This window comes from Taudactylus pleione, unplaced genomic scaffold (assembly GCF_031769625.1).
Source record: "Taudactylus pleione unplaced genomic scaffold, aTauple2 ptg000201l, whole genome shotgun sequence".
NCBI classification, from domain to species: domain Eukaryota; kingdom Metazoa; phylum Chordata; class Amphibia; order Anura; family Myobatrachidae; genus Taudactylus; species Taudactylus pleione.
Genome location: NW_028284603.1, coordinates 14,019,156 through 14,043,546, shown reverse-complemented (window position 1 = coordinate 14,043,546; position 24,391 = coordinate 14,019,156). Strand labels below are relative to the sequence as shown.

The window sequence follows — 24,391 nt, the reverse complement described above, 5'->3', positions numbered from 1 at the left end:
CTGTCCTATAAGCCACCTTACCTTGCGTTTCATGCTGATAGGGCGGAACTCCGGATGGTAGCAGCCTTCCTTCCCAAGGTAGTGTCTGCTTTTCATATTAATCAGCCTATTGTAGTACAGTCTTTGGTGGAGGACTCTGGTGGTTGTTCTACCTTTTTGGATCTGGTTAGAGCTCTCCGCATCTATGTTGACAGGACTGCTTCCCTCCGTAAGTCTGAGTCGTCTTTTTCTTCTCTATGATGCGGTTCGGAGGGGTTGGCCAGTGTCTAAGCAGACTCTGGCACGTTGGATCCAGCTGACTATTCATCAGGCTTATGTTGGTGCCGACCGCCGTCCTCCTTCGTCCATTTCGGCTCATTCTACACGTTTGTCATGTGCGACTGGTAGAGTTCACACGTTTTGTCAAGTTTTACAAATTTGATGCGTTTGCTACTTCGGCATCCCGTTTCTGCCGTCTTGTTCTGCAGGTGCCGCAGAGCTCTCCCGCCCGTGGGGAAAACTTTGGGACGTCCCCAGCGTAAGCACCTCCAGTGTCCCCTAGTGGATGAAAGAGAAAATGGGATTTTGGTACCTACCGGTAAATCCTTTTCTCTGATTCCACAGGGGACTCTGGACGCCCACCTTGGGTTTGTTACATATGTTTGTATGTTTTGATTGTGTGTTCTCTAACTTTTACTCTAAACAGGGGGCTGATGGGGCATAGAGAAGCTTCACACTTTAAATTATTTAAAGTGCTGGCTCCAGGTATCCATTCCTCTATACCCCAGCGTAAGCACCTCCCAGTGTCCCCTGTGGAATCAGAGAAAAGGATTTACCGGTAGGTACCAAAATCCCATTTTCTGAAGTTTTGGATCAAGTTTCATGGGACCATTACTGAAGTAGTTAAATAGTCCTTGTTTAAATTCCTCCTTCAGTCACATTTTCAGTTCCAAAAATGTTCACTGACAGATGTGTCTACAGGTATTTAAATTATATTTGTAGAACCAGGTGCATAGGTAACTTCAGTGCAGTTACTGTAACTTCCAGCATCCAATCACAGGTTTACTTTCATTTTTTTTAAACTAATACAAATGAGTGGAAGCTTGCAGCACCTGTTTCACTATTGTGTGCATTCCGGGTTGTCTGTTTATATAATGGAAGCTGGCATTTGGTCGGGGAGGTATGGTCAAATTACATTGTCTATAATATTAATCCTATCATATACACAGCTTGTAACTGATCAGTATTACCAGGTAAACCACAGCATATTGTATTTGCTAAGAACAAGGTTCTACAGGATATTTGTGACATTAATACATTTTACATTTTCCTGAAGCAATAGATGGAAATTCTGACTATTATATAGGCAAGTAAAAATGATCGTGGGCTTATATTGTGGGTGTATAAAGTACATGTAAGTGTTTGTCATGTGTTTCAACAAACTGTCAGTGCTCCTTTTAGGTTACAGGTAATCTGTTAAGACTTTTGCTATCGGTGCTTACAATACTGTAAATCTGCGTGTATCTAGCAATTAAAAGCATGGGGATCTTGTTCATATTTTGATCAAAACATTTACATTTCAAAATATGAACAAAATCCCCATGCTTTTATTTGCTAGATGTACACAGATTTGCAGTATATTATTATTAGCACTGATAGCAAAAGTCTTTCTGTTTTGTATACATATATGGCATTAATTCCGTCACGCAGCTGGTACCATGTAAAATATGGGTAAAGCTGAGTGTGGGCATATTTCTTTTCCATTATTGTCTTAAGTCGCTGTGTTTTCTCTATATGTATTGTATTGTAAGCTTCTCTATAGGGTTAAACAATCTGTGGCTTTAGGGTCAGCTACACGAGTTGCAGCAACCATAGGTTTGTCACAAAGTTTTTGAATATTTTTAGCCTATAACTGTGTATTCATATAGGAAATTAACCCCTTGCTTGTGACAAGTCTGAGACAATTTTTGCTCTAGGCGCGGTATTCAATTGTTTTAGCGTGCCCGATCTCCCCTCTAAAGTGACGGGAGATTGAGGGGCACTATTCAATTGATGCCGATTATCGCACTGATTGCACCCATAGTGGTCGGGTTTGGCCTCGTAAAATAACTACACCCGACGAAAGTGCTGGGCGCAATCTCAAAGTGCCGTTTGGGCGCCCAAACTTGTCACACTTTGTGCATTTCAGCTTGAAACCCCCATGCCCGACAGGGGCAACAATTGAATAACTCTGGGCGCGAAGGGGGGCTCAAACAATTGAATTCTGCCCTAGATGTCCCCACTATTTTTTGCATTTAACTTTTCCATTTGGTACAATAGTTTTGTAAAATATTATTTTCATTCATGGGTTTAATCTAGGAAAGAGAATGCTTCGTTTCAGTTTATCCCACAAAATATACCACTTACACCATCTTTTCTGCAAGCGAATATGTGTAACATTAAGGGGGTGTTTCACTTCTTTTATTGGGTGCCTTAACTAATGAGTACCCGACGGAGCAATTCAATTGTTCAGGTGCCCGACAGCACCAGGTTTGGCCGTACAAAGCTGCTAAACCTGTCTAAATTACTTCTGGGTGCCCAAAGTTCTGACTTATTGTACATTTTCTGCTAGCCGCCTTAGTAGATGGTGAGCTGAAAAGTGTCTACTCGCGGCTATGTGCGACTGAATGGCGCTATAATTGAATTGCTCCGTAGTGCTCATACTAGGTCTGGCGTGGGGCAGGGTACCGGACCGTAGAAAGGGCACTCTAGCGCGTGCCTCAAAATAGGGTGTGGCCACAAGAAAAGGGGGCCATGTCTTTAAGACGTGCCCCCTATTCATCCTTTTTGGGGTCGTGCCAGGCACTTACGGACATGACTGGCTGCCCCCAAGCACGGCATCTATTCACCGGCAGTGAGCTCTGCAATGCAATTTTTCCCACCCGCGGGACACTGCGACCCCCGGTAAGGTGACTGCAACCGGCAACGCCAAAAGAGCAGAGCACATTCTGCCCTTAAATTCGGTGCCCTGCTAAAACAGCCTAGCGGGAATGCTAGCTCCGTCGGGCTCCCATTACTTAAGGCGACCCAATAAAAGATTTGAATCCTTCCCTAAAATTGTTATTCAGTCCTGTATTAAATTTCCTCTCTTTAATACTGTGGTATGGTTGTAGACTTTACACACATTTGGTGGTCATGCCTAATTGTTGCATATTTCTGGTCTAAAGTTAAACACTTAACTTCTGCCGGTCTTATTTATAACAATGCAGTGTTCCAATACTGACCCAGTGCGGATGGTTTGGGAGTAATAGTAATGGCAATTTAACATTATTAATCATGTACTGAGAGCTAGAGGCACACTTCTTACATGTCTGTGTTCTCACCTGTCTGTAAATATGGGAAGAGTTTAAGACCCCTAACATGAGTAGATGTAGCATAACCAAATAAAGGTTTACTTTTACTAAATTTCATTTACAATGAAGGCAGGATTCAGCCTCGCCCCTCAGTACACACATGCGCCTGTTTGGAATATGATGTGGGGTGAGAATTCCGAGAAACCCTTCTCCACTTTACATATTTGATTTGATTCTGGCTTTCGGTGAAACAGTTTAGAAGTTCTATTTTTACAAGGTTATGTGAAATCTTTCATTTAACCATGTGCACTTTGTATTATTTCCTTGTTCTTCGCGGGAAAGCACGCATGTTTGTTTTGGTTATAAGCTCTGATTTGCTATGTCACTATACAACAACAGGGAGAAGTATTACAAGGTGCGCTCTCCTATATGTCACTGACATGAAGCCCAAATTGCTGATCTAACATGCTACAATTTCTCTGCAAGGATGCAGGCTACTAGCAAGTAATTCACAATGTCTGTCTTGTCATTAGCCAATAATAATTTATTTCAAATAATGGACTTATATTCAAGCCTATTTTGCCATCTGTCCAGCTAAATTCACTACCTGGTCAAAAGCGTGGTTATAATAAGTGCGCTTGGAAATTTTATTCCATTCAGCCACACTCATTGCTAAAAAATGCATAAAATCACACATGCAGCTATGTAACTTCCCGAATTAAAAATTTAGCAGTAGAACGGTCATCGCAACAAGCTCGGTGACTTTCTACATGGCACTGTCACCGGGTTCCACCAGTACAATAATTCAGTGTGTCAAACTTCTGCTTTCTATAGCTGCCCGGTAAACTGAAACCACTGTTACTGTGAAATGAAAACGTCTAAGACAGAGGTTTTCAAACGCAGTCCTCAAGGCTCCCTAACAGTCCAGGTTTTGGAGATATCCATGGTTGAGCACAGGTGACTTAATTAGTACCTCAGTTAATTTGATTTAACCACCTTTTGCTCATTCATGGATATCTCTAAAAACTGTGCTGTTAGGGAGCTGTGAGGACCACATTTGGGAACCTCTGATCTGAGAGCAACAGGAGCTTAGCCGTGAATGCAATAGTTCATTGGTTCTCAAACTCTGTCCTCAGGACCCCAGACAGTTCACATTTTGTAGGTCTCCTAGCAGGTGCAAAGGTGTAGTCATTACTCAGACACATTTTAAAAGATCCCCAGGTGGAGCTAATTATTTCACTTGTGATTCTGTGAGGAGACCTGCAAAACATACACTGTGTGGGGGCCTGAGCACCGAGTATGAGAACCTGTGCGATAGTCCACACACACACACGGGACTGAAGCGCAACGCGTACTAATAGTTTGTCAGTCACTGTCTAGTTCCAAACTCACTGGGCACGGTGTCAACAGAGAACTGTTTGCCTGGAGTTCGAGCTTTGGGTTTCCAAGGCTGAGCAGCCGCACATCAGTGTTAGATCACCATGTGCGCTGACAGTCCCAAAGTGCGCTGTCTTGGAGTTATCCTGGAGTCCTCCCTCTCCTTCAAACCACATATCCAGAATCTCTCACAGTCCTGTCGTTTTCATCTTAAAAATATTTCCAAGATTAGACCCTTTCTCACCCAGGATGCCACTAAAACACTCATTGGTCATCTCCAGATTGGACTACTGTAACCTCCTCCTATCTGGCCTCCCCAACTCCCTTCTCTCCCCTCTCCAGTCTGTCCTCAATGCTGCTGCTCGGCTCATCTTCCTCTCAAAACGCTCTGCATCTGCCTCCCCTTTCCTACAAGCCCTCCGCTGGCTCCACTTCCCTTTTAGAACCCAATTTAAGGTTCTCACACTCACTTACAAAGCCCTCAGCCATCTCTTATCCCATCTCCCTTCACTCTCCTGTCTGCCCTCTTCGTTCAACAAATTCACGCCGCCTCTCATGCCAACTGATTACTTCATCCCAATAATGGTCTGGGGCTGTTTTTTTGCCAGTTTGGCCTGGTCTTTTTAATTCCAGCAAAGGAAAATCTTATGCTACAGGCAATAACATTCTAGAGTATTGTGTGCATCCAAATTTGTGGCATCCATTTCAGAGTGGTAATGCTCCCATGTACAACCCGGAGACTATCACAAAAGGGCCTGCACAGAGCTCAACCCATTCGAACACCTTTTGACCTCTTATCAAGATGGTCAGGCCTATATTATGTGCTTCCATTCCCAGAGATTGCTTATGCACAGCCTCCTGGAGTTTAGTGCCAATGTCAGCTGAGATATATCTGCATTCTTCAAAGGAGGGTAATATGGTGGCTTCCACTTCGTTTATCATTTTTGTCTTTGAAACCTAATTGTGGCTTTTATCCCATTTTGTTTAATGCATATTTTGCGGTTCTCCAATGTCTATTTTTATTACTATGGGTTTTGTTTGCTGTAGTAATGATATAACAAAGTATAGAGAATGTGTTCTATGTAAGATATGTTCATTGTGGGGAGTGGATAGATTAATATTTGGTAACCTGTGTGAATAGATGCTTTTTATGTGCATTGTATAGTAGAAAAAAAAAGAGGACTTTACCACGATTCGGCATAATGGTTATATTCACTTGTCAGTCCCCTTTTGCCCTAATGCATTTATCTGGCCCAGTACCAATAATATATATTTCTTTCTCCTTCTGCTCGCTGCTGGGCTAAGAACCCCTTCGGCGTGCTGTTGTCACTGTAAACTTTCTGGATCATGTCGCCAGTGTGCAATCCCACACACTCCAATGCACTGGACATTTTAGGATCCATCTTGTTGTCACCCAAGGTTTCTGAGAATTACTTGAATAATAACAAAATGGGCGACTGCTTCAATTTTCTGTTTGGTAACTGACTAACCTGCCTTTACAGCGAAAAATAGTATTTTAATGTGTTATGTAACCTCGGTGTCTATTTTCCAGTTATGTTTTTAGTATGTTGAGGCTTCCATAAATATTACTGCTCATGGAAAAATAAAGATTCTTGCATGAAATACAGGAATTCAGTCCAACATCAGCTTGTTATAACCTACAATTTTTTTTATTTTTTTTATTATATAGTTGACTTTTTTTTATTTATTTTATTTTTTTACTTGTAAAGCAAAGGACCAAGTAGGATCTTTGAGTGTACAAAGGGCGGAATTCAATTGTTGCAGCACCTGACGGAGCTATTCAATTGTTACTCCTGTCGGGCTCAATCAGCTGCCCAGGGGGTGCGAGCTGAAATGTGCGAAAAGTGACCCATTTAGGCGCCCAAACGGCACTTTTCGCGATCCTGTCCAGCACTTTGGCCAATAGAGGTCAGGTTTAGCCGTGTAAAATGGCTACAGCCGACCTCTATGGGCACGATGATCTGCATCAATTGAATAGCGCCCCGCAATCTCCCGTGAATTCCGCCAAAAGGGTTCAATACAAATGTATTAATATTGCACCTACTTGTGCTCAGGTTTGACCACTTACTAGAGAAGTAGGGGTGAGTGGGTTTTTCTTTTTTGCGCATTGATAGGTTCATCAAATTATGGTTCCTTTCTGAAAATTGGAGGATGTTGGGTAGAGACTGGTCAATTTATTATATAAGGAGTTATCAACTGTAATACCCCCAACAGGATTTCTTTAATCGGGATGTAGTCTGCATCCTGGCGTGTGGGATGCCAACTGTATAAATACCAGCGCCGGAATCCCGACCGCATCGGGATCCCGGCTCCAGTACTCCAACCACCGGCATCCTGATAGTAGTTATCGGGGGCTATGGTTGGGCACTCGAGGGAGGGTTAGGGTTAGCCACTAAGGTGGGAGGGTTAGGTTTAGGGTGTGGGGAGGTTAGGTTTAGGCACTATAATTGGAGGTTAGGTTTTGGCACTGGGGAGGGATAGGGTAGGAGTTAGTGGTAGTACACTTGCCTACCGCTGTCTGCATCCCGACCATCGGGAACTCATACCCAACCCCTTTAATCATGCACTGGTGATTTAATCTATTTTGCTGGGTCTGTAATTGTTCCTGAAAACATGACATGCTACTTAAGGTCTGGAGTTGAAAACCCCAGTATTCTATAAATGGAGCACTTTCTCTTGTGGGTTGGTGACCACTACGCACATGTCATTTTCATTTTGTACACCTATTTATAGTGAAACTCAAATGCGAATAAACCTCCTGTACAAAGATGTCCTCAGGCTGCGGGAGAATACAATACAGTGGTACGAATTTTGACTTGTATGTAATATCTTTAAATAGCACAAATCAAACAATATATTAGTAAAAATTTAGAAAATAAGCAAAGTAAAATAATAATTTTTATGAGACTAAAGTAATTTAGTGTGTTAGTGATAGCACCACAAATAGGCTCCCGGCACACAGGAAGATGTTTAGTGCTACCCCACTAATAAAATACAAATGCATAAAGTGGTTTTCAACATGTAAATACGGCAGCTACAGATTAAAGCCCATTAACATTGATAAGGTCATAACATACTAGCTGTTACCCGTGGCTTTGCCCGCAATAAAATTTCTTCTGTCAACACTGTTCTAGTTGTATTGCTGTGCATTGGGGCCCTGTTGCAGGAGTGGCCACGTGTTCAGCAGCACTATACAGACTAGTGGCAGCCGTAGCGCCATCACCCACCTCTCACACCAATGTCACTGTGTCCTGTGCACAGATTGCTATGTAGCCTATCCTATTCACCCACCACTCACACCAATGTCACTGTGTGTCCTGTGCACAGATTGCTATGTAGCCTATCCTATTCACCCACCACTCACACCAATGTCCCTGTGTCCTGTGCACAGATTGCTATGTAACCTCTCCTCTTCACCCACCACTCACACCAATGTCACTGTGTGCCCTGTGCACAGACTGCTATGTAGCCTATCCTATTCACCCACCACTCACACCAATGTCACTGTGTGTCCTGTGCACAGATTGCTATGTAACCTCTCCTATTCACCCACCACTCACACCAATGTCACTGTGTGTCCTGTGCACAGATTGCTATGTAACCTCTCCTATTCACCCACCACTCACACCAATGTCACTGTGTGCCCTGTGCACAGACTGCTATGTAGCCTATCCTCTTCACCCACCACTCACACCAATGTCACTGTGTGCCCTGTGCACAGATTGCTATGTAACCTCTCCTATTCACCCACCACTCACACCAATGTCACTGTGTGCCCTGTGCACAGACTGCTATGTAGCCTCTCCTATTCACCCACCACTCACACCAATGTCACTGTGTGCCCTGTGCACAGACTGCTATGTAACCTCTCCTCTTCACCCACCACTCACACCAATGTCACTGTGTCCTGTGCACAGACTGCTATGCAGCCTATCTTATTCAATTGAACGCTGGCCCACAGCACCTCTACCCCCACCCCTTACCGGCCATGTATGGGGCCACACCCATCTCTTGCCTTGATGATGTCAATAAATGTTGTTATTGCTCAGCTTTAACTTGACCAATAGAGATGAAACAAAGTGCAGGTTTTTTCTAGGAGTTCCCACTACAAAATGACGGTTCAGTAGTTTTTGAGCCACCTTGGAACAGACAGATAGACACAATGTTCTTATTATAATATTAGCATAGATAAACCAATATTGTGCTGTATGCAGCCTCAGGTAATTGGCACAGGATAGGGGATTTTCTCTGACCTAAAACTTGTGAACTAGTATATAAAGAAAAACAAACAAATCTACAAATATACAGTGATATTCTAAAGAGAGATTATCAAAAGGTATCTATTAAAGTCCTTGACATGCAAACTTTATCTATTCTTCTGGTGTAATGAAAAGTGCAAAAGTAAAATTAAAATTCCGGGGATTCCCCCAGGTGATATACTTACACCTAAGAAGCTAAGGGCTCCATACATGCAGGTAGTTAAAAATGTGAGTCATTGCTTAAGATACTTTTTCCCCTTCCACCTCCCATGGATGTATATGTAATAATAAAAGTCTACTATAGTGTAATATCTTTGAGTAATGCCGGGTGCACATTAGGCGATTATATCGTTCATATTGCCGGCGAACAATATATCTGAGTCCATCTGGCAGTGTGTACACACATAGCTATGAAAGATAGATGTGTCCTCACACATCTAGCCTCCATACACCATGTGGCACACGAGAGCTGCCAGGCCATGTGCAACTCTGCTAACACTAGGGGTCTCTTTCGCCTGAAAATGTGTCTTTCACAATGTAATGTGTTTAGGACGCGCCAGGAGACTGTGCTGATTAAGTTTGATATGCAACACTGCTATATCTGTGTGCGACTGAGTCTTTATACGAACTTGGGGTGGAAAAAAGCGCGGCCGCTACATCATAGCACAGATTCATGCACACAGATATACAAGTGTTGTATATCAACTTAATCAGCACAGTCTGCTGGTGCATCTTAGTCACATAACATTGTAAGGTGGACGCATTTTCAGGCAAAAAAGACGCCCGCACTAGCAGTTGAATGGGACCTGGCGCGCCAAGAGGGGCTGTTTGGCGCGACTGCAGCAATAGTGTATGAGGGCACATCTGTATATTGCATCAGATGTGCTGCAGGGCAGATGCGATATAACTGAATGATACTGTATCTTTCACGTCTGCTTGTGTGTATGGCCGACCAACTGACTGACTCATATGCTGGTCACAGGAACAAGCGATGTCTGGTCAGACATATCGGGTGGCCGATTGATTATTGTGTATGCACATGGTCGTTTGTGCATAACCTTGCCAAATCGTTAGACTGGTCGGGTCAGCAGATCTAACGATTTGTCATTGAAGTGTGTACCCCACAAAAATTAGCAGTGATGAGGACAAGAGTTTTTTTTTTAAGAGGATATGCAGATTAGGAAACTCTGTGATTGAGTTCTCTTTCGGGTTTTTGCTTACAGGACAGTCTCGTGTAAGTGCATCAAACAGAGGATCAATGGCGGATGTCCACATGTAAATCACGGCCCGGTTCAATCATAGGAAAGCATGTACTCTGTACTCCTGATCTGGTTTGACTGACAACTCGGCTCATTCCTTACCGCTTTTTGCTGACGTTAGGAGGATGTTAGGACTTCTGACCTAGACTCCCAGAAGTCAATGTATTCATAATTATCCTCCAAATCTCCACTAAAAAGTTAGCATACAGCAGACCAGAAGCATAGCAAGGGTATATGGCACCCTAGGGCAATGCAATATATTAATACCTTTCAGTTAGGGTAGGGTCAAACTGGCATGCAGTTGCTGATGTGTAAGGGCAGCCCACCACCAGTTTAGTTTACGATGTAAAGAAGAAACCAATGGGCACTGCGTTAAATTAAATGCAGTACCAGTCAAAAGTTTGGAGACACCTTCTCATTCAATGGTTGTTTTATTTAAATTATTTTCAACATAGTAGTTTAATACCGAAGACATCAAAACTATGAAAGAACACATATGGAATTATGTTGTAAACAAAAAAGTGTTAAGCAAATCAAATTTGTTCTATATTTTAGATTCCTCAAAGTAGCCCCCTTTTGCTTGGATGACAGCTTTGCACACTCTTGGCATTCTCTCAATCAGCTTCATGAGGTAGTCTCCTGGAATGGTTTTGGATTAACATGTGTGCCTTGTCAAGAGTCAATCTGTGGAATTACTTGCCTTCTTAATGTGTTTGAGACCATCAGTTGTGTTGTGCAGAGGTAGGGTTAGTACACAGTGGACACCACTATTTGACTACTGTTGTAATCCATATTATGGCATCAACCACTCAACTCAGTAAAGAGAAACGACAGTCCATTATTACTTTTAAGACATGAAGGTCAGTCTATACGGAAAATTTCAAGAACTTTGATGGTTTTTGCAACTGCACTCGAGCATACATTCAAACGCTATGATGAAACTGGCTCTCATGAGGACCGCCCCAGGAAAGGAAGACCAAGAGTTACCTCTGCTGCAGAGTGTAAGTTCATTAGAGTTACCAGCCTCAGAAACCGCTACTTAACAGCACCTCAGATTAGAGACCACATAAAGTCTTCACAGAGTTCAAGTAGTAGACAGATCTCAACATCAACTGTTCAGAGGAGACTGCGTGAATCAGGCCTTCATGGTCGTATTGCTGTGAAGAAGCCACTACTGTGGATGAACAAGAAGAAGAGAATTGTTTGGGCCAAAAAACACAAGGAATGGACATTAGAGCAATGGATATCTGTACTTTGGTCTGATGAGTCCAAATTTGAGATTTTTGGTTCCGATCGCCATGTCTTTGTGAGACGCAGAGAAGGTGAGTGGATGGTTTCTGCATGTGTGGTTCCCACTGTGAATCATGGAGGACGTGTGATGGTATGGGGGTTCTTTGCTGGTGACACTGTTGGTGATTTATTAAAAATTCAAGGCGCACTTAACCAGCATGGCTACCAAAGCATTCTGCAGCGCCATGCCATCCCATCTGGTTTGTGCTTACTGAGACCATCATTTGTTTTTCAACAAGACAATGACCCCCAAATACACCTCCAGGCTATGTAAGGGCTACTTGACCAAGAAGGAAAGTGATGGAGTGCTGCGTCAGATGACCTGGCCTCCACAATCACCCGACCTAAACACAATTGAGCTGGTTTGGGATGAGTTGGACCGCAGAGTGAAGGAAAAGCAGCCAACAAGTGCCCTCTGGGAACTCCTTCAAGACTGTTGGAAAACCATTCCAGGAGACTACCTCATGAAGCTGATTGAGAGAATGCCAAGAGTGTGCAAAGCTGTCATCCAAAATGGGGCTACTTTAAGGAATCAAACAAATCAAAATATGTCTTATATTTTAAACACTTTTCTGTTTACAACATAATTCCATATGTGTTCTTTCATAGTTTTGATGTCTTCAGTATTAATCCACTATTTTGAAATTAATTTAAATAAACATTAACCATTGAATGAGAAGGTGTGTCCGAACTTTTGACTGGTAGTGTGTGTATAGATAGATATATATATATAGATATATCTATCTATCTATCTATATGTGTGTTCGCAAATATGTGCTATAGCGCGCATTTTACCTGGTATTGAGGACCGGGGACTCACTTTTCTAGAATGGGCGGGTACCCAGGGACGTGCTGTACTACAACCAATCCCACGGATCCTCATTAAGGGATTGAAGAGACTGGCACGGCTGTAGGCTGTAGAAAAAGTAGAGGGTGGAGTCAGGCCAGCCAGCGGCACTACTCATGTGTCTCGGTGAAGCTGGCCCTGCACCCAGAGTGAAGATGGCGTCAGGTAAGTGTAGTGGGTGCTGTGGGGCCGGCGCCGGGACCCGCACTCAGGGCTATCAGGGTGGTACAACATGTGTAAGGGGCCTTAGTGGGAGCTCCCCTGGTGTCTGTAACAGGGGAGGAGGCGCTACCTGACGCCTGCCAGATGCACCGCCCACCACATATACAGCACAGAACCCGCTCAAAAGGGTACCTGGTATACTGCTCGGTACACAGCAGCACGGACACCGGATGGCGGCCCCCGCGGTGAGCTCCGTACACTGGGCCTGATTCAGACCCGGTCGCAAGCGCTGAGCTCTCGCAACTAGGTCGATGGTGACGCATGTGCACGACTGAACTGGCTCCGTCGTTTGCATGTGCGAGACCCGGCTAGTGACGGGCAATACATCGCTCCGGGTCTCGCACCAAAGGGGGCGAGCTGTCGATGTTGAGTGACAGCTCGCCCCCTTTGGTGGGCGGACCAGGGGGTTGGCTGCCCAAATGGAGGCGTTCCCGAGGGAACGCTTGCCGTTTGGGGGCGGCTCCACTGACATCACTCGTTTAGAGCCGAAAGCTCTCTGGGGCTTGCGATGAACGAGACCCTACCACAAGGGTCTCGTCGCAAGCGCGATGGTCTTGACCATCGCGACCATCATCATGGCCGCTTGCTATAGCTGTGGGTGGTCACCCACAGCTATGCGAGCAGCCAAGAGGCCACTCCAAAAAAAAAAAAAAAAAGCCCGGCCCTGATTCAGAGCGAGCGCTCTGTCAGAGCGAGCGGCTCTGAATCAGGCCCACTGTTTCCGGAAAGGGTCACGGCTGCATGATAACCCGGCTTTGCATGCCGCCATGCGCGGGGTGCGCTGTGTATATCCTGGAACCCCGGTTCGCGGTTTCCTCACCTGGAGGAGTCAATAGGTAGAGGTTAGAGCCGGGGCCAGAGCACATATACAGCCCGGTACAGGTGGGAGGGGGTGAGCGTGCACTCACCCCTGTGTGTGTCCTGTATGTTGGTGCCCTCACCCCTGTGTGTTCCCTGTATGTGAGAGCCCTCACCCCTGTGTGTTCCCAGTATGTGGGAGCCCTCAATTTTTTTTTATATACAGTATTTACTTGTAACTCTCTATCTACCCCCTACCATATGTGTGCCTCTGCCCATCCCCCATGTGTGTGTCCACCCACCCACTGTGTGCTTCTGCCTGCCCCCTCCTGTCCCTCTACCCACCGTTCCCTTATATGCCTCTGCCCACCCAGCCTTTGTGAGCATCTGCCTGCTTTCCCCTACCTGTGTGCCTCTGATTGAGGAGCTCTACTTGATTAATTTCTACTAGACCCCACAATTTCTGTCTTCACCCACCGTGCTTCATCATTGTAGTCTGGATACTGGAATTTTCTAGGTGGCTGACGCAGTCCGAACCCAGAGATGGTGATGCAGTGACATGACATCATGTAGCTATGTGTGGTGTTTTTTCTTCCTGTCAGGGGCAATTTTTGTTTATTTTTTCCTGTGGGAGCCAAATTGCCTTTTTTATTTTTATCATCCTATCTGGATCAATGTATGTATGTTTCTTCATGTGGGGGCCAGTGTGTTTGTTTCTTTTCCTATCTGGGCCAATGTCATCTGCTTCATGAATCTGTAGCTGCGAAGTTGTTAGATTTACAGAAAACCATCATTTAGATGAGACTTAGAAATTGTCAGGTAGGACCCACATTTTTTTTTTTTAGCTCAGCACGATCACTGATAGATATATATATAGATATATATATATATATATATATATATATACATACATACATACATACATACATACATACATACATACATACATACATACATACATACAGCACTCCAGGAAGGACGGCACTCCAATAATAATGTCACAATGGCTCCGGTGCCTCCCGATAGGTGATCCCCAAAAGGACTCCAAAATACATACAGCAATGGTGGTGGCACTCGGATCAGTAATCAGCACTCAACAGCAGGTAAGTATAAAACTGGAGTTTTATACTTACCTGCTGTTGAGTGCTGATTACTGATCCGAGTGCCACCGCCATTGCTGTGTGTGTGTGTATATATGTGTGTATATATAATATATTCCAGAATGTCCTGCACTCTCAACTATACAGAGAACATCATTGGGGTGCTTCCGAGAATCAAAAATGATCCAAAAATAATCTTGAAATTCCACCAGAGGAAGGAGGCACTCGCCACTTGAATTCTTTAAACAATTTTATTCATAATTTGATTTCACACTTGCATGGATGCATCTAATTCTGTTCAACGTTTCGGTTCTAATTTGAACCTTTTTCAAGACCTCATCCAACGAATTATAAATTCACGTAATACAAAGACATCTCAATGGTCAATCACGCTGTGAAAAAAGCGCCTGGTTCAACACAACCCCTCAAGGTATTAAACCTCATGGCTTAGGGCTGGTGCGTAGTCATATGTAATGCAGCCGTCCAGTCGTTGGATGAGGTCTTGAAAAAGGTTCAAATTATAACCGAAACGTTCACAAGAATTAGATGCATCCATGCAAGTGTGAAGTCAAATTATGAATAAAATTGTTTAAAGAATTCAAGTGGCGAGTGCCTCCTTCCTCTGGTGGAAATTCAAGAATACACACCCGTTCAAAAGTTTGGTCACCCAGACAATTTAGTGTTTTACAAGAAAACTGACTTTTATTTATCAAATGAGTTGCAAAATGATTAGAACATATAGTCAAGACATTGGCAAGGTTAGAAATAGTGAATTTTATTTGAAATAATTTTGTCCTTCAAACTTTGCTTTTGTCAAAGAATGCTCCTTTTGCAGCAATTACAGCATTGCAGACCTTTGGCATTCTAGCTGTTAATTTGTTGAGGTAATCTGAAGGAATTTCACCCCACGCTTCCTGAAGCACCTCCCACAAGTTGGATTGGCTTGATGGGAACTTCTTGCGTACCATACGGTCAAGCTGCTCCTACAACAGCTCAATGGGGTTTAGATCTGGTGACTGCGCTGGCCACTCCATTACAGACAGAATACCAGCTGCCTGCTTCTTCCCTAAATAGTTCTTGCACAATTTGGAGGTGTGTTTTGGGTCATTGTCCTGTTGGAGGTGGAAATTGGCTCCAATCAAGCGCTGTCCACAGGGTATGGCATTGCAAAATGGATTGATAGCCTTCCTTATTCAAATTCCCTTTTACCTTGTACATATTTCCCACTTTACCAGTACCAAAGCAGCCCCAGACCACATTACCTCCACCATACTTGACAGATGGCATCAGGCACTCTTACAGCATCTTTTCACTTGTTCTGCATCTCACAAATGTTCTTCTGTGTGATCCAAACACCTCTGTCCAATGTCTGTTTTTTTTTCCCATATTAATCTTTTCCTTTTATTGGCCAATCTCAGATATTGCTTTTTCTTTGCCACTCTGCCTAGAAGGCCAGCATCCCAGAGTTGCCTCTTCACTGTAGACGTTGACACTGGCGTTTTGTGGGTACCATTTAATGAAGCTGCCAGTTGAGGACTTGTGAGGCGTCTATTTCTCAAACTAGAGACTCTAATGTACTTGTCTACTTGCACAGTTGTGCATCGGGGCCTCCCACTTCTCTTTCTACTCTGGTTAGAGCCTGTTTGTGCTGTTCTCTAAAGGTAGTAGTACACACCGTTGTAGGAAATGTTCAGTTTTTTGGCAATTTCTCGCATGGAATAGCCTTCATTTCTAAGAACAAGAATAGACTGTCGAGTTTCACATGAAAGTTCTCTTTTCTGGCCATTTGGAGAGTATAATCAAACCCACAAATGTGGTGCTCCAGATACTCAACTAGCTCAAATGAAGGCTAGTTTTATAGCTTCTCTAACGAGCAAACCCATTTACAGCTGTGCTAACATAATTGCACAACAGTTTGCAAGGGTTTTATAATTATCCATTAGTCGTCTAATGCGCTTAGCAAACACAATGTACCATTAGAACACACGAGTGATGGTTGCTGGAAATTGGACTCTATACAGCTATGTAGACATTACTTTAAAAACCAGTTGTTTGAAGCTAGTATAGTTATTTACCATATGAACAATGTATAGAGTGTATTTCTGATTAATTTAATGTTATCTTCATTGAAAAAAACAGTGCTTTTCTTTCAAAAATAAGGACATTTCTAATATATTTTATTTATATTCGATAATACTTAGAAATTTGCGGCCTATTTTGTTTGTAAAAACAAAGCCACATTTCCATTTGTATGTTACTAAGCAGTCTTCTACATAACCCGATGTGATGTACTTGTAAGATTGGAAAATAAAACCGGTTGCTGCCAACAGCCACAAGTAGAATGTTTGAGCGGGGTATGGAGATACCTCTGATTCCCATCTGCTCCCAGCCAAAATAATCCAGAAAGTCAAATGGAAAACTATTCACTTTAGCATTTTCCTGTTGCCTTTGGAGAGTGCAAAAGGCAAAATAGTATTTTCCGACATAAGTGAAAATCTCATATGTCTTTGACACCTTCTATGTATATATTTATAATTTAAAAAAAAAGTCTTCAGGAAGTAAATCCTTTAAGACTGACAATTTCCAGTTTAATTTTTGTTTGGGAATTGGAAGCATTTTTTAATTCCAGTAAATTAGCGAACGCTCTTCCATCTACACTTAGTTTTGCATGTTACATCTTTTTTGGGGGGCTCGCCAACATAGCCTTATAGGCTATAAGTAGGCAGTGCAACTTTATTATTAACATTTACTTGTATATCGCCAGCATATTCTGTTGCTCTTTACAATTGCACTTTACGAAACTGTAATAAAAAAAGATTGGGTAATAACAGAAGAGGTAAGAGTGCCCTCCCTGCAGGGACTTTGCCATTCAATTACATTTCGCTGATTATTTTGATGCTAGAAGAAATGTGTGGTTCGCCCTCCTCCTTGTATATAGTATCAGATGTAACAGACTACGGGATGATCAACTTGGTGTATATTGCAACATACATTAAAAAAAAATATATATATATATTATTAACTGGAACATTCATATGCAGTAAATTTTGGAAGGCCAGCTATAGGGTGCAATTATTTTCTAGCACAAATTATGCCAATGTTGAAGAGGCTTGCAGCAGCATGATTGATACCAGCTTGGCATCAAAGTCTGACAATGCTGCTGGCGTCTTATTCTCACAATTCACAAGATCCCCATCCCTTTAGGTAATGGGGAAAACATATAAAGACCCCATATTGGGATGTGAAATGCAAAAATATTTGAGGAGTGGTCTGTACCTTCTAGGGGGCCAAAGCTGCTCATATAGATGTTTTGCCACAACTTGCTTTTGAAGAGATTAAAAGCAAAATTAATACTTTAGAACTACCAGTAATTATTTTACAGATTGCTTTGGAGTTTGGGGTGTGTGCGTGGGACACATTCACAGGGGGGAATTCAATTGATATTTGTGGCGTCCAACTGAGCTATTTGATTGTTGTTCCGATCGCGTTTGAGTATCACTGCGCCCATAATTTTTGCTCTCCTGCCTCCTGAGGTGGTGAGCAGAAATGTGGGAAAAGTCCGGCTATTGGGTGCCCAAACTGCCTTTTCGGCAGTGAGCTCAATAATTTAGACTGGTTTAGTTGCTTCACGTGTCTAAACCTGGTACAGTTCAGCGCAACTTGCGCAAAAAATAATGCTCGCTCAAAACAATCTAGTATCGCCCCCCCCCCCCCCCAATCTCCTGTTAGATGGGAGATCGGGTGTGAAAAAACAATTGGACCTCACTCTGTGGGGGAGAATTCATATACATTTCATTGTGTTCCCGCTGTAAAACACCATTTAAGTCTTGGGGCCAAAGTATTGACTTGCGAAGCCTTTACATTGACTATCCGGTATCTTTGTTTATTTACGGAGATGCAGTTCAAATTTATAAATAAAAGATTGACAAATGCTTAAAAATTACAGCTCTTGTGTATGAGCCTTAGATTAATCATTAATATTCAAGAATTTTGGTTTCCATAAAGAACTTGTCCACACATTTCGTGTTCAGTTGTAGTGTGGTTATGTTCTACACTGTGGTGAGAGAAGGATCATTGAGGCCTATAGGAAAGCTTAAATGTTTGCTAGAGTTGAATGTCTACTGCAGTTTAATTACCTGGTTAAAGAGAATTGATGGGTTTTTAAAAAATAAAACTGCAAAGTAGCATTCAACAACTTTGTTAGCCATGTTATTCTCTGTCTTCCCCTGGCACCATTAAAGCGAGGGTGAAGATGGGATGATAGGTTGGACAGGGAGGTTGTAATATTTCAAATGCCCTTCTGCTCTATAGGAGGTTTCGTCCACCCTGAGCTATCTGCGACATGGCCTGATTGGTGCAACGCCCCATTCAAACTCTCCACTTGCCGCTGTACCCCGATACCCTGAGCAGGTCATCATTTGTCAGACCTGTTAATTTCTCGGATAATGTAAATGGTCATGAAAGATTTTTAGGACTCTGGATAGTAATCCTGGTGGGTGGTTATTTTGATTTGACGTTCCTTTTATTCAGGATTTCAGAAATGTAAAACATGTTAGTGCATAGAGGGTTAAGGGACACCTAAATGAGGCAATCTGTGGGCAGTCCTACAGCTCTTCCAACCCTGTCCTAACCCGTAGCGCTTGGTGTCTGCTTGTTGAACACCACGTGAAAAACGGTATGCTTTTATACAAAGGGTATATTCATTATCCATAGTGGTTTGTTTGCTGAGGGAGGAAGTTATAGCTTTTAGAACAGGTAAGACATTAGCGAATAAGAAAAATGTGCCTGTAGGCAAAATACATGGAGAGCTGATTGTGAATCGGTCTGGCTGGTGATTCTGTTCCTATTTATGTAAAACGATGTTAAATCGCAGGATTATTTTGATTAATGAACCTTAGCGCTAAAATTATTGCTGAGAAATGAGCCGACACTACAGCAGGTATTTGCATTCTGTGTTGATAATGAATAATACAAAGTTAATTTGATTTGTGAGATTGTGTAATCGGCATGATGTGTTTGCAGAGCTCACACGTTGGCAAACCGCAGCAGTGTTTTGTTAGAACTCCATACACTGTAACAAACCTCATGTGTAGAGAGTTGTGGGGGAGTTTGTTGCTTTAGCAAGTAGCCTAGTAGTCCCTGCATTTATTATAGGGTAGCAGCTCCTTTCCTCATAGAAATGTTTTTGTCTATTACATTTAAGCAATTTACGTCTAAGAAAAATAATCTTAATTTTCCAGGTGGCAGTGACTGGAGAATATGCAGATGGTGTGGTCATGCTGCAGGGGTCCTAGTAAGGGTCACACAAAGCAGTGTTGGGTGTTCTCTTGCCAATGGGCAGCGTGCCCTACATTATGCCATCTAGCTGCTAATGGAAGAGTTTGTAGGATGTTGGTGCCAGTTTATTACACTCTACAATATTTATGACTTTGTAATAGTGTTCTACATTTTACATAATGGTTAAAAGATATGTAATTTATTTTTTATCTTCATAAATTGATGCAATAGGGTCTATTTTGTACACTTTCACAGATGAATAGATACTCTCCTGGAGGGGTGAGGACTAGCACGTATACGCTTGTCTATACCAATGCAGGCCCCACGAGCAGAGAAGGTAGCTAATTCAGCTGCACATTATACTCTATAGCAGGGGTAGGCAACAGATACTGTGGAACTACACTTCCCAGCATGCCCTACTGCTGTGTTAGCAGGGTTGGGTATGAAATACCAACAGCAGCATCCCGATGCTCTGTATCACGACGGGTCCGTAAGTATGCTAACCCTGCCCCATGGTGCCTGAATCTAACCCCCCCCCCTTAATGCCTAACCCACCCCCAGTGGTGCCTAAACCTAACCCCCCCCCCCCCCCCCCCATTCCAGTTGTGCCTAGCCTAAACTTAACCCCCCCCTGCGGCTAACACGGCCTGCTATACTTGCGTTCGGGATGCCGGCTGTCTGTATTCCGGCGTTGGCATCTGAACTGGTGCCGGGATTTTGGTGCCGGTGTTCTGTCCCAGGTCGTGATTCCTATTTATCATAACTACATCCCATTTTAGCACAGTCTACTTGCAGTCTTGTTAATTAGACATTTAGCACTTTTCTACTCCTAAGTATTTACAGACAGAAGCCCTTGCAATACAGTACTTATAACTCAAATGACTGAACAGGCTACTTGAGATAAATGTGCCAGTCTAACCAGCAAGTCGATAACCTGTGACACTCCACATCTCCGCCCCTCCCCGTGCCCCAACAGCAAAACTCTGACTGGGCATGCAGAGATCTGTAGTTCCACAGCAACTGGAGTGCCTCGCATTGCTCCCCCACCCTTCCCCAGCTCTGTAGTACAGTGTATTTGACCGAGGGGTTTTATTTGCGAAATATTCTTTATGGGTCAAATACATCTGTTTAACAAAACATGTTCACACAGTTGGGAGTAGAAATCTAATCCCCACTCTATTGATACAATTTTCAGCTCATCTTTGTTAACTCTTCCAGCCATTGTGCCGGAATACCGAGCGAGTTTGAAAAGAGCGCAGTCTTTGATCTGGGACCCCCATCCAGTTTAATACAATAGAAGCTGGCAGCCTGCCACAAGCGCTATGTTCTTTACCTTGTTATAAGAGTTTATACTTGTTACCACCCCCCACCCTCCCATCCTGCATGGTCCCATTCGCCAAAAGCGATCCATCCCATGTACGTAGCCAGATCTGGAGATCAGGGTGTTCTGTGCTTGATCTTAATGTGTGTTTTCAGTGGGCACCACTAGCCTGGATGGTAATGTTTTCAACTTTTTCAACACATTTACTGTCTGTCCCAATCTACCAGTCTTTTTGTGTTTCTGTTTTTTCCCCAGACAGAATCACAAGGCTGTTATGAGTTTCTTTGTGGCATTAAAGAAATACCTAAGCTTAGGTTTATGGCTTTTCAACCACAAAGCTGCATAAATATCTATACTAAAACTGTTAGCAGATTAAGAGCAAGAAAAAAATCCCTCAAACCATTTGTTTTAGTGTTCATTCTAGCACCCTGCTCCTGTCTAGCACACTCAGCTAATGCAACGCAGACCGTAATGTGTGCTAGAAGCACCAGAGCGGAGAGCGATTCCACAGGCAGGAAAGCGAAACCTGCACGGGATGTGACCGGTGCAGGGTGCTAGAATGAACGCTATATATCCTGTGTTCTTTCATCCTATTGTTGTTTCAGGGCATTACAAACTTTTCTTCTTCCTTGTCTGAGTTCCTGTCATTTTATTATGATATTTTGTAATGTTTTTCTTTTATTTTCAGGTGAGCAGATCAATGGATAAAGTTGGGAAAATGTGGAATACGTTCAAATATCGGTGTCAGAATCTCTTTAGCCATGATGACGATGGGAACCAAGCCAACATGGTGGACGTTAATGCAAACAGGTGTTTGAGTGGTGGGGAGAAAGCAGAATCTTCTGCTGGTCAGGACCCCACGCAGTCTGCTAACCATTTGCAGGGAAACATTTCTTCTGAACGAAGCACGAGTCCCTGCAGTAACTCTAATAGGGGGAACCCAAACTGTGTATCTGAAATGCCACAACTAGTTGAAATTAGTATTGACAGTGATGTGGGTCTCGCCACTGGGGCCCGCCTGGCACGCAGGGATTCCTATACTCGCCATGCACCATGGGGAGGGAAAAAAAAACATTCTTGCTCTACCAAAACTCAAAATTCTCTTGATATGGAAAAAAAAATTGGTAGGCAAAGGAGTGGACTACAAAGGAGGGAAAGAAGACACCTAATAGGATCTGTTCATGATATGGACGCTGTGTCCAGCAGAGGTATAGGAAGTCACGGTTTACGACAGAGGCTGAATGAGACTGTGGGATTGTGCTTTCCAATTAGAGCATATAATAGGCCATCAAAGCCACTCTTCACTACAAAGAGGAAGATTCATCTCTCTGAGCTAATGCTTGAAAAATGCCCCTTCCCTGCTGGCTCAGACCTGGCCCAAAAATGGCACCTGATTAAACAGCATACTGCCCCAGTGAGCCCCCACTCGAGCATATTGGAAACATTTGAGCAATCCTTGCTTTCGACTGAAGATGAAGAAGATAGATTACGTGAGAGGCGTAGACTTAGCATAGAAGAAGGTGTAGATCCTCCCCCGAATGCCCAAATCCACACATTTGAAGCTACAGCACAGGTTAACCCGGTATATAAGCTCGGACCAAAACTTGCTCCTGGCATGGCTGACGTGGCGGGGGACTGTGGCGCAGCATCACAAATGGCGTGCGAGTCTGAAGAAGACGGCACAACTCTCTGTCTGCAGTCACGTCGCCAGAAGCAACGTCAGTTTTCAGGAGAGAGCCATATACAAACCAGTAGGCAGGGAGCCTGGAAAGTTCACACACAGATCGATTATATTCACTGCCTTGTGCCCGATCTGGTAGAGATTACAAGCAATCCCTGTTACTGGGGTGTCATGGATCGCTACGAGGCAGAAGCTTTGCTGGAGGGCCGGCCAGAGGGCACCTTTTTGCTCAGGGATTCTGCACAAGAGGACTACCTATTCTCTGTGAGCTTCCGTCGCTACAACCGGTCTCTGCACGCTCGCATTGAGCAGTGGAACCATAACTTCAGCTTTGACGCTCATGATCCCTGCGTGTTTCACTCCTCAACTGTCACAGGACTCTTAGAACACTATAAAGATCCTAGCTCTTGCATGTTTTTCGAACCCTTGCTTACCGTACCTTTAAACAGAACACTTCCTTTCAGCCTGCAGTACATCTGCCGGGCAGTCATTTGCAGGTCTACCACATACGATGGAATTGATTTACTTCCTCTGCCCTCAATGTTACAAGACTTCCTTAAGGAATATCATTATAAGCAAAAAGTTAGAGTCCGGTGGCTAGAGAGGGAACCAATTAAGTCTAAATAACAAAAAAAAAAAAAAAAAAGAAAACAAACGAAAACATTTCTGTTCTCCCATCTCTACCTTCCGTAATATCACCTCCATAGACTTAGGATATGCGCATTGTGTATCAGTTAACAAAGCACATGTACCTAGAATTAATATAGTATGGCACACCAAGCTTTAAGTGTATCCGTAAACTGTAATATGCCTGTTTATAAAAAAAAAGTTGTGCATTCTTTGGAACTATTGAGCAGCACCTTTCAAATGCATGTTCGTATGATTGCTGACCCTTATTGTACTAATGCTAGTATTTCCCTTATTTCATTCTAAAGTGGGGCGACTATGTGCTATGTTCTTTTTTTTTTTTTTCCTTTTTCAGCGAATATCTACAAATATGTTCAGTAGTTTTACTTTAAGAACCTGACAAATGAACGCTAAATATTTCCTACTCCCAAATTTCCTATAAAACGCTAGTTAGACGGGCATGTCTTTTTCAATCCTGTTGAGAATAAACTTAATGCTGTTTTTTTTTAAATTATTATTATGATGCTAAACTTAGTAAGATAATCGCTTCAATGTAGCCTGTATTATGAGTTTTGGTCAAATATCTTTCAATCCAGCTATGAAATTGGTGCATATTCTCAGTTAACTGAATTACTGAGGTTTAAATGGTGCCTAAACCAAAAACATAAGTTGCCTTATATAAAACGTCTACAAATAACATTCACAAATACATATACAAAGTTTTTGTATACAGATGTGTCTTTCTAGTCGCTCCATGCTGTGGCGTGACTTGGTAGCATCTACCGTCTTTTAGTGCGACTTTTAACGTCCAAATGCATCTTAGGTAGCACAAGCAGCTTCTGCCGATTTAAAATATGCGGCATGCCTATATTCTGCGGGTGTATCTGCATGTGTAATGCCACATTGGTATCACAGTAACGCAGCGTTTCGCATGCAGATACACCCGCAGTCGCACACAGAATATAGGCATGCCGTTTATCCTTGTGCAACTTAATTGCAAA

At 43.0% G+C, this 24,391-nt stretch overlaps 1 protein-coding gene across 1 annotated transcript in view; it reads left to right on the top strand.

Moving 5' to 3' along the window:
- Positions 1-23,892, top strand: part of SOCS5 (suppressor of cytokine signaling 5) — a 50,818-nt gene extending 26,926 nt beyond the window's left edge. The window contains exon 3 of the mRNA XM_088477511.1: positions 21,771-23,892. Within this exon, the coding sequence (XP_088333637.1) occupies positions 21,783-23,390 (1,608 nt within the window). The 5' untranslated portion in view covers positions 21,771-21,782 and the 3' untranslated portion in view covers positions 23,391-23,892. The remainder of the gene's footprint in view (positions 1-21,770) is intronic.
- The last annotated feature ends 499 nt before the right edge of the window (positions 23,893-24,391 follow it).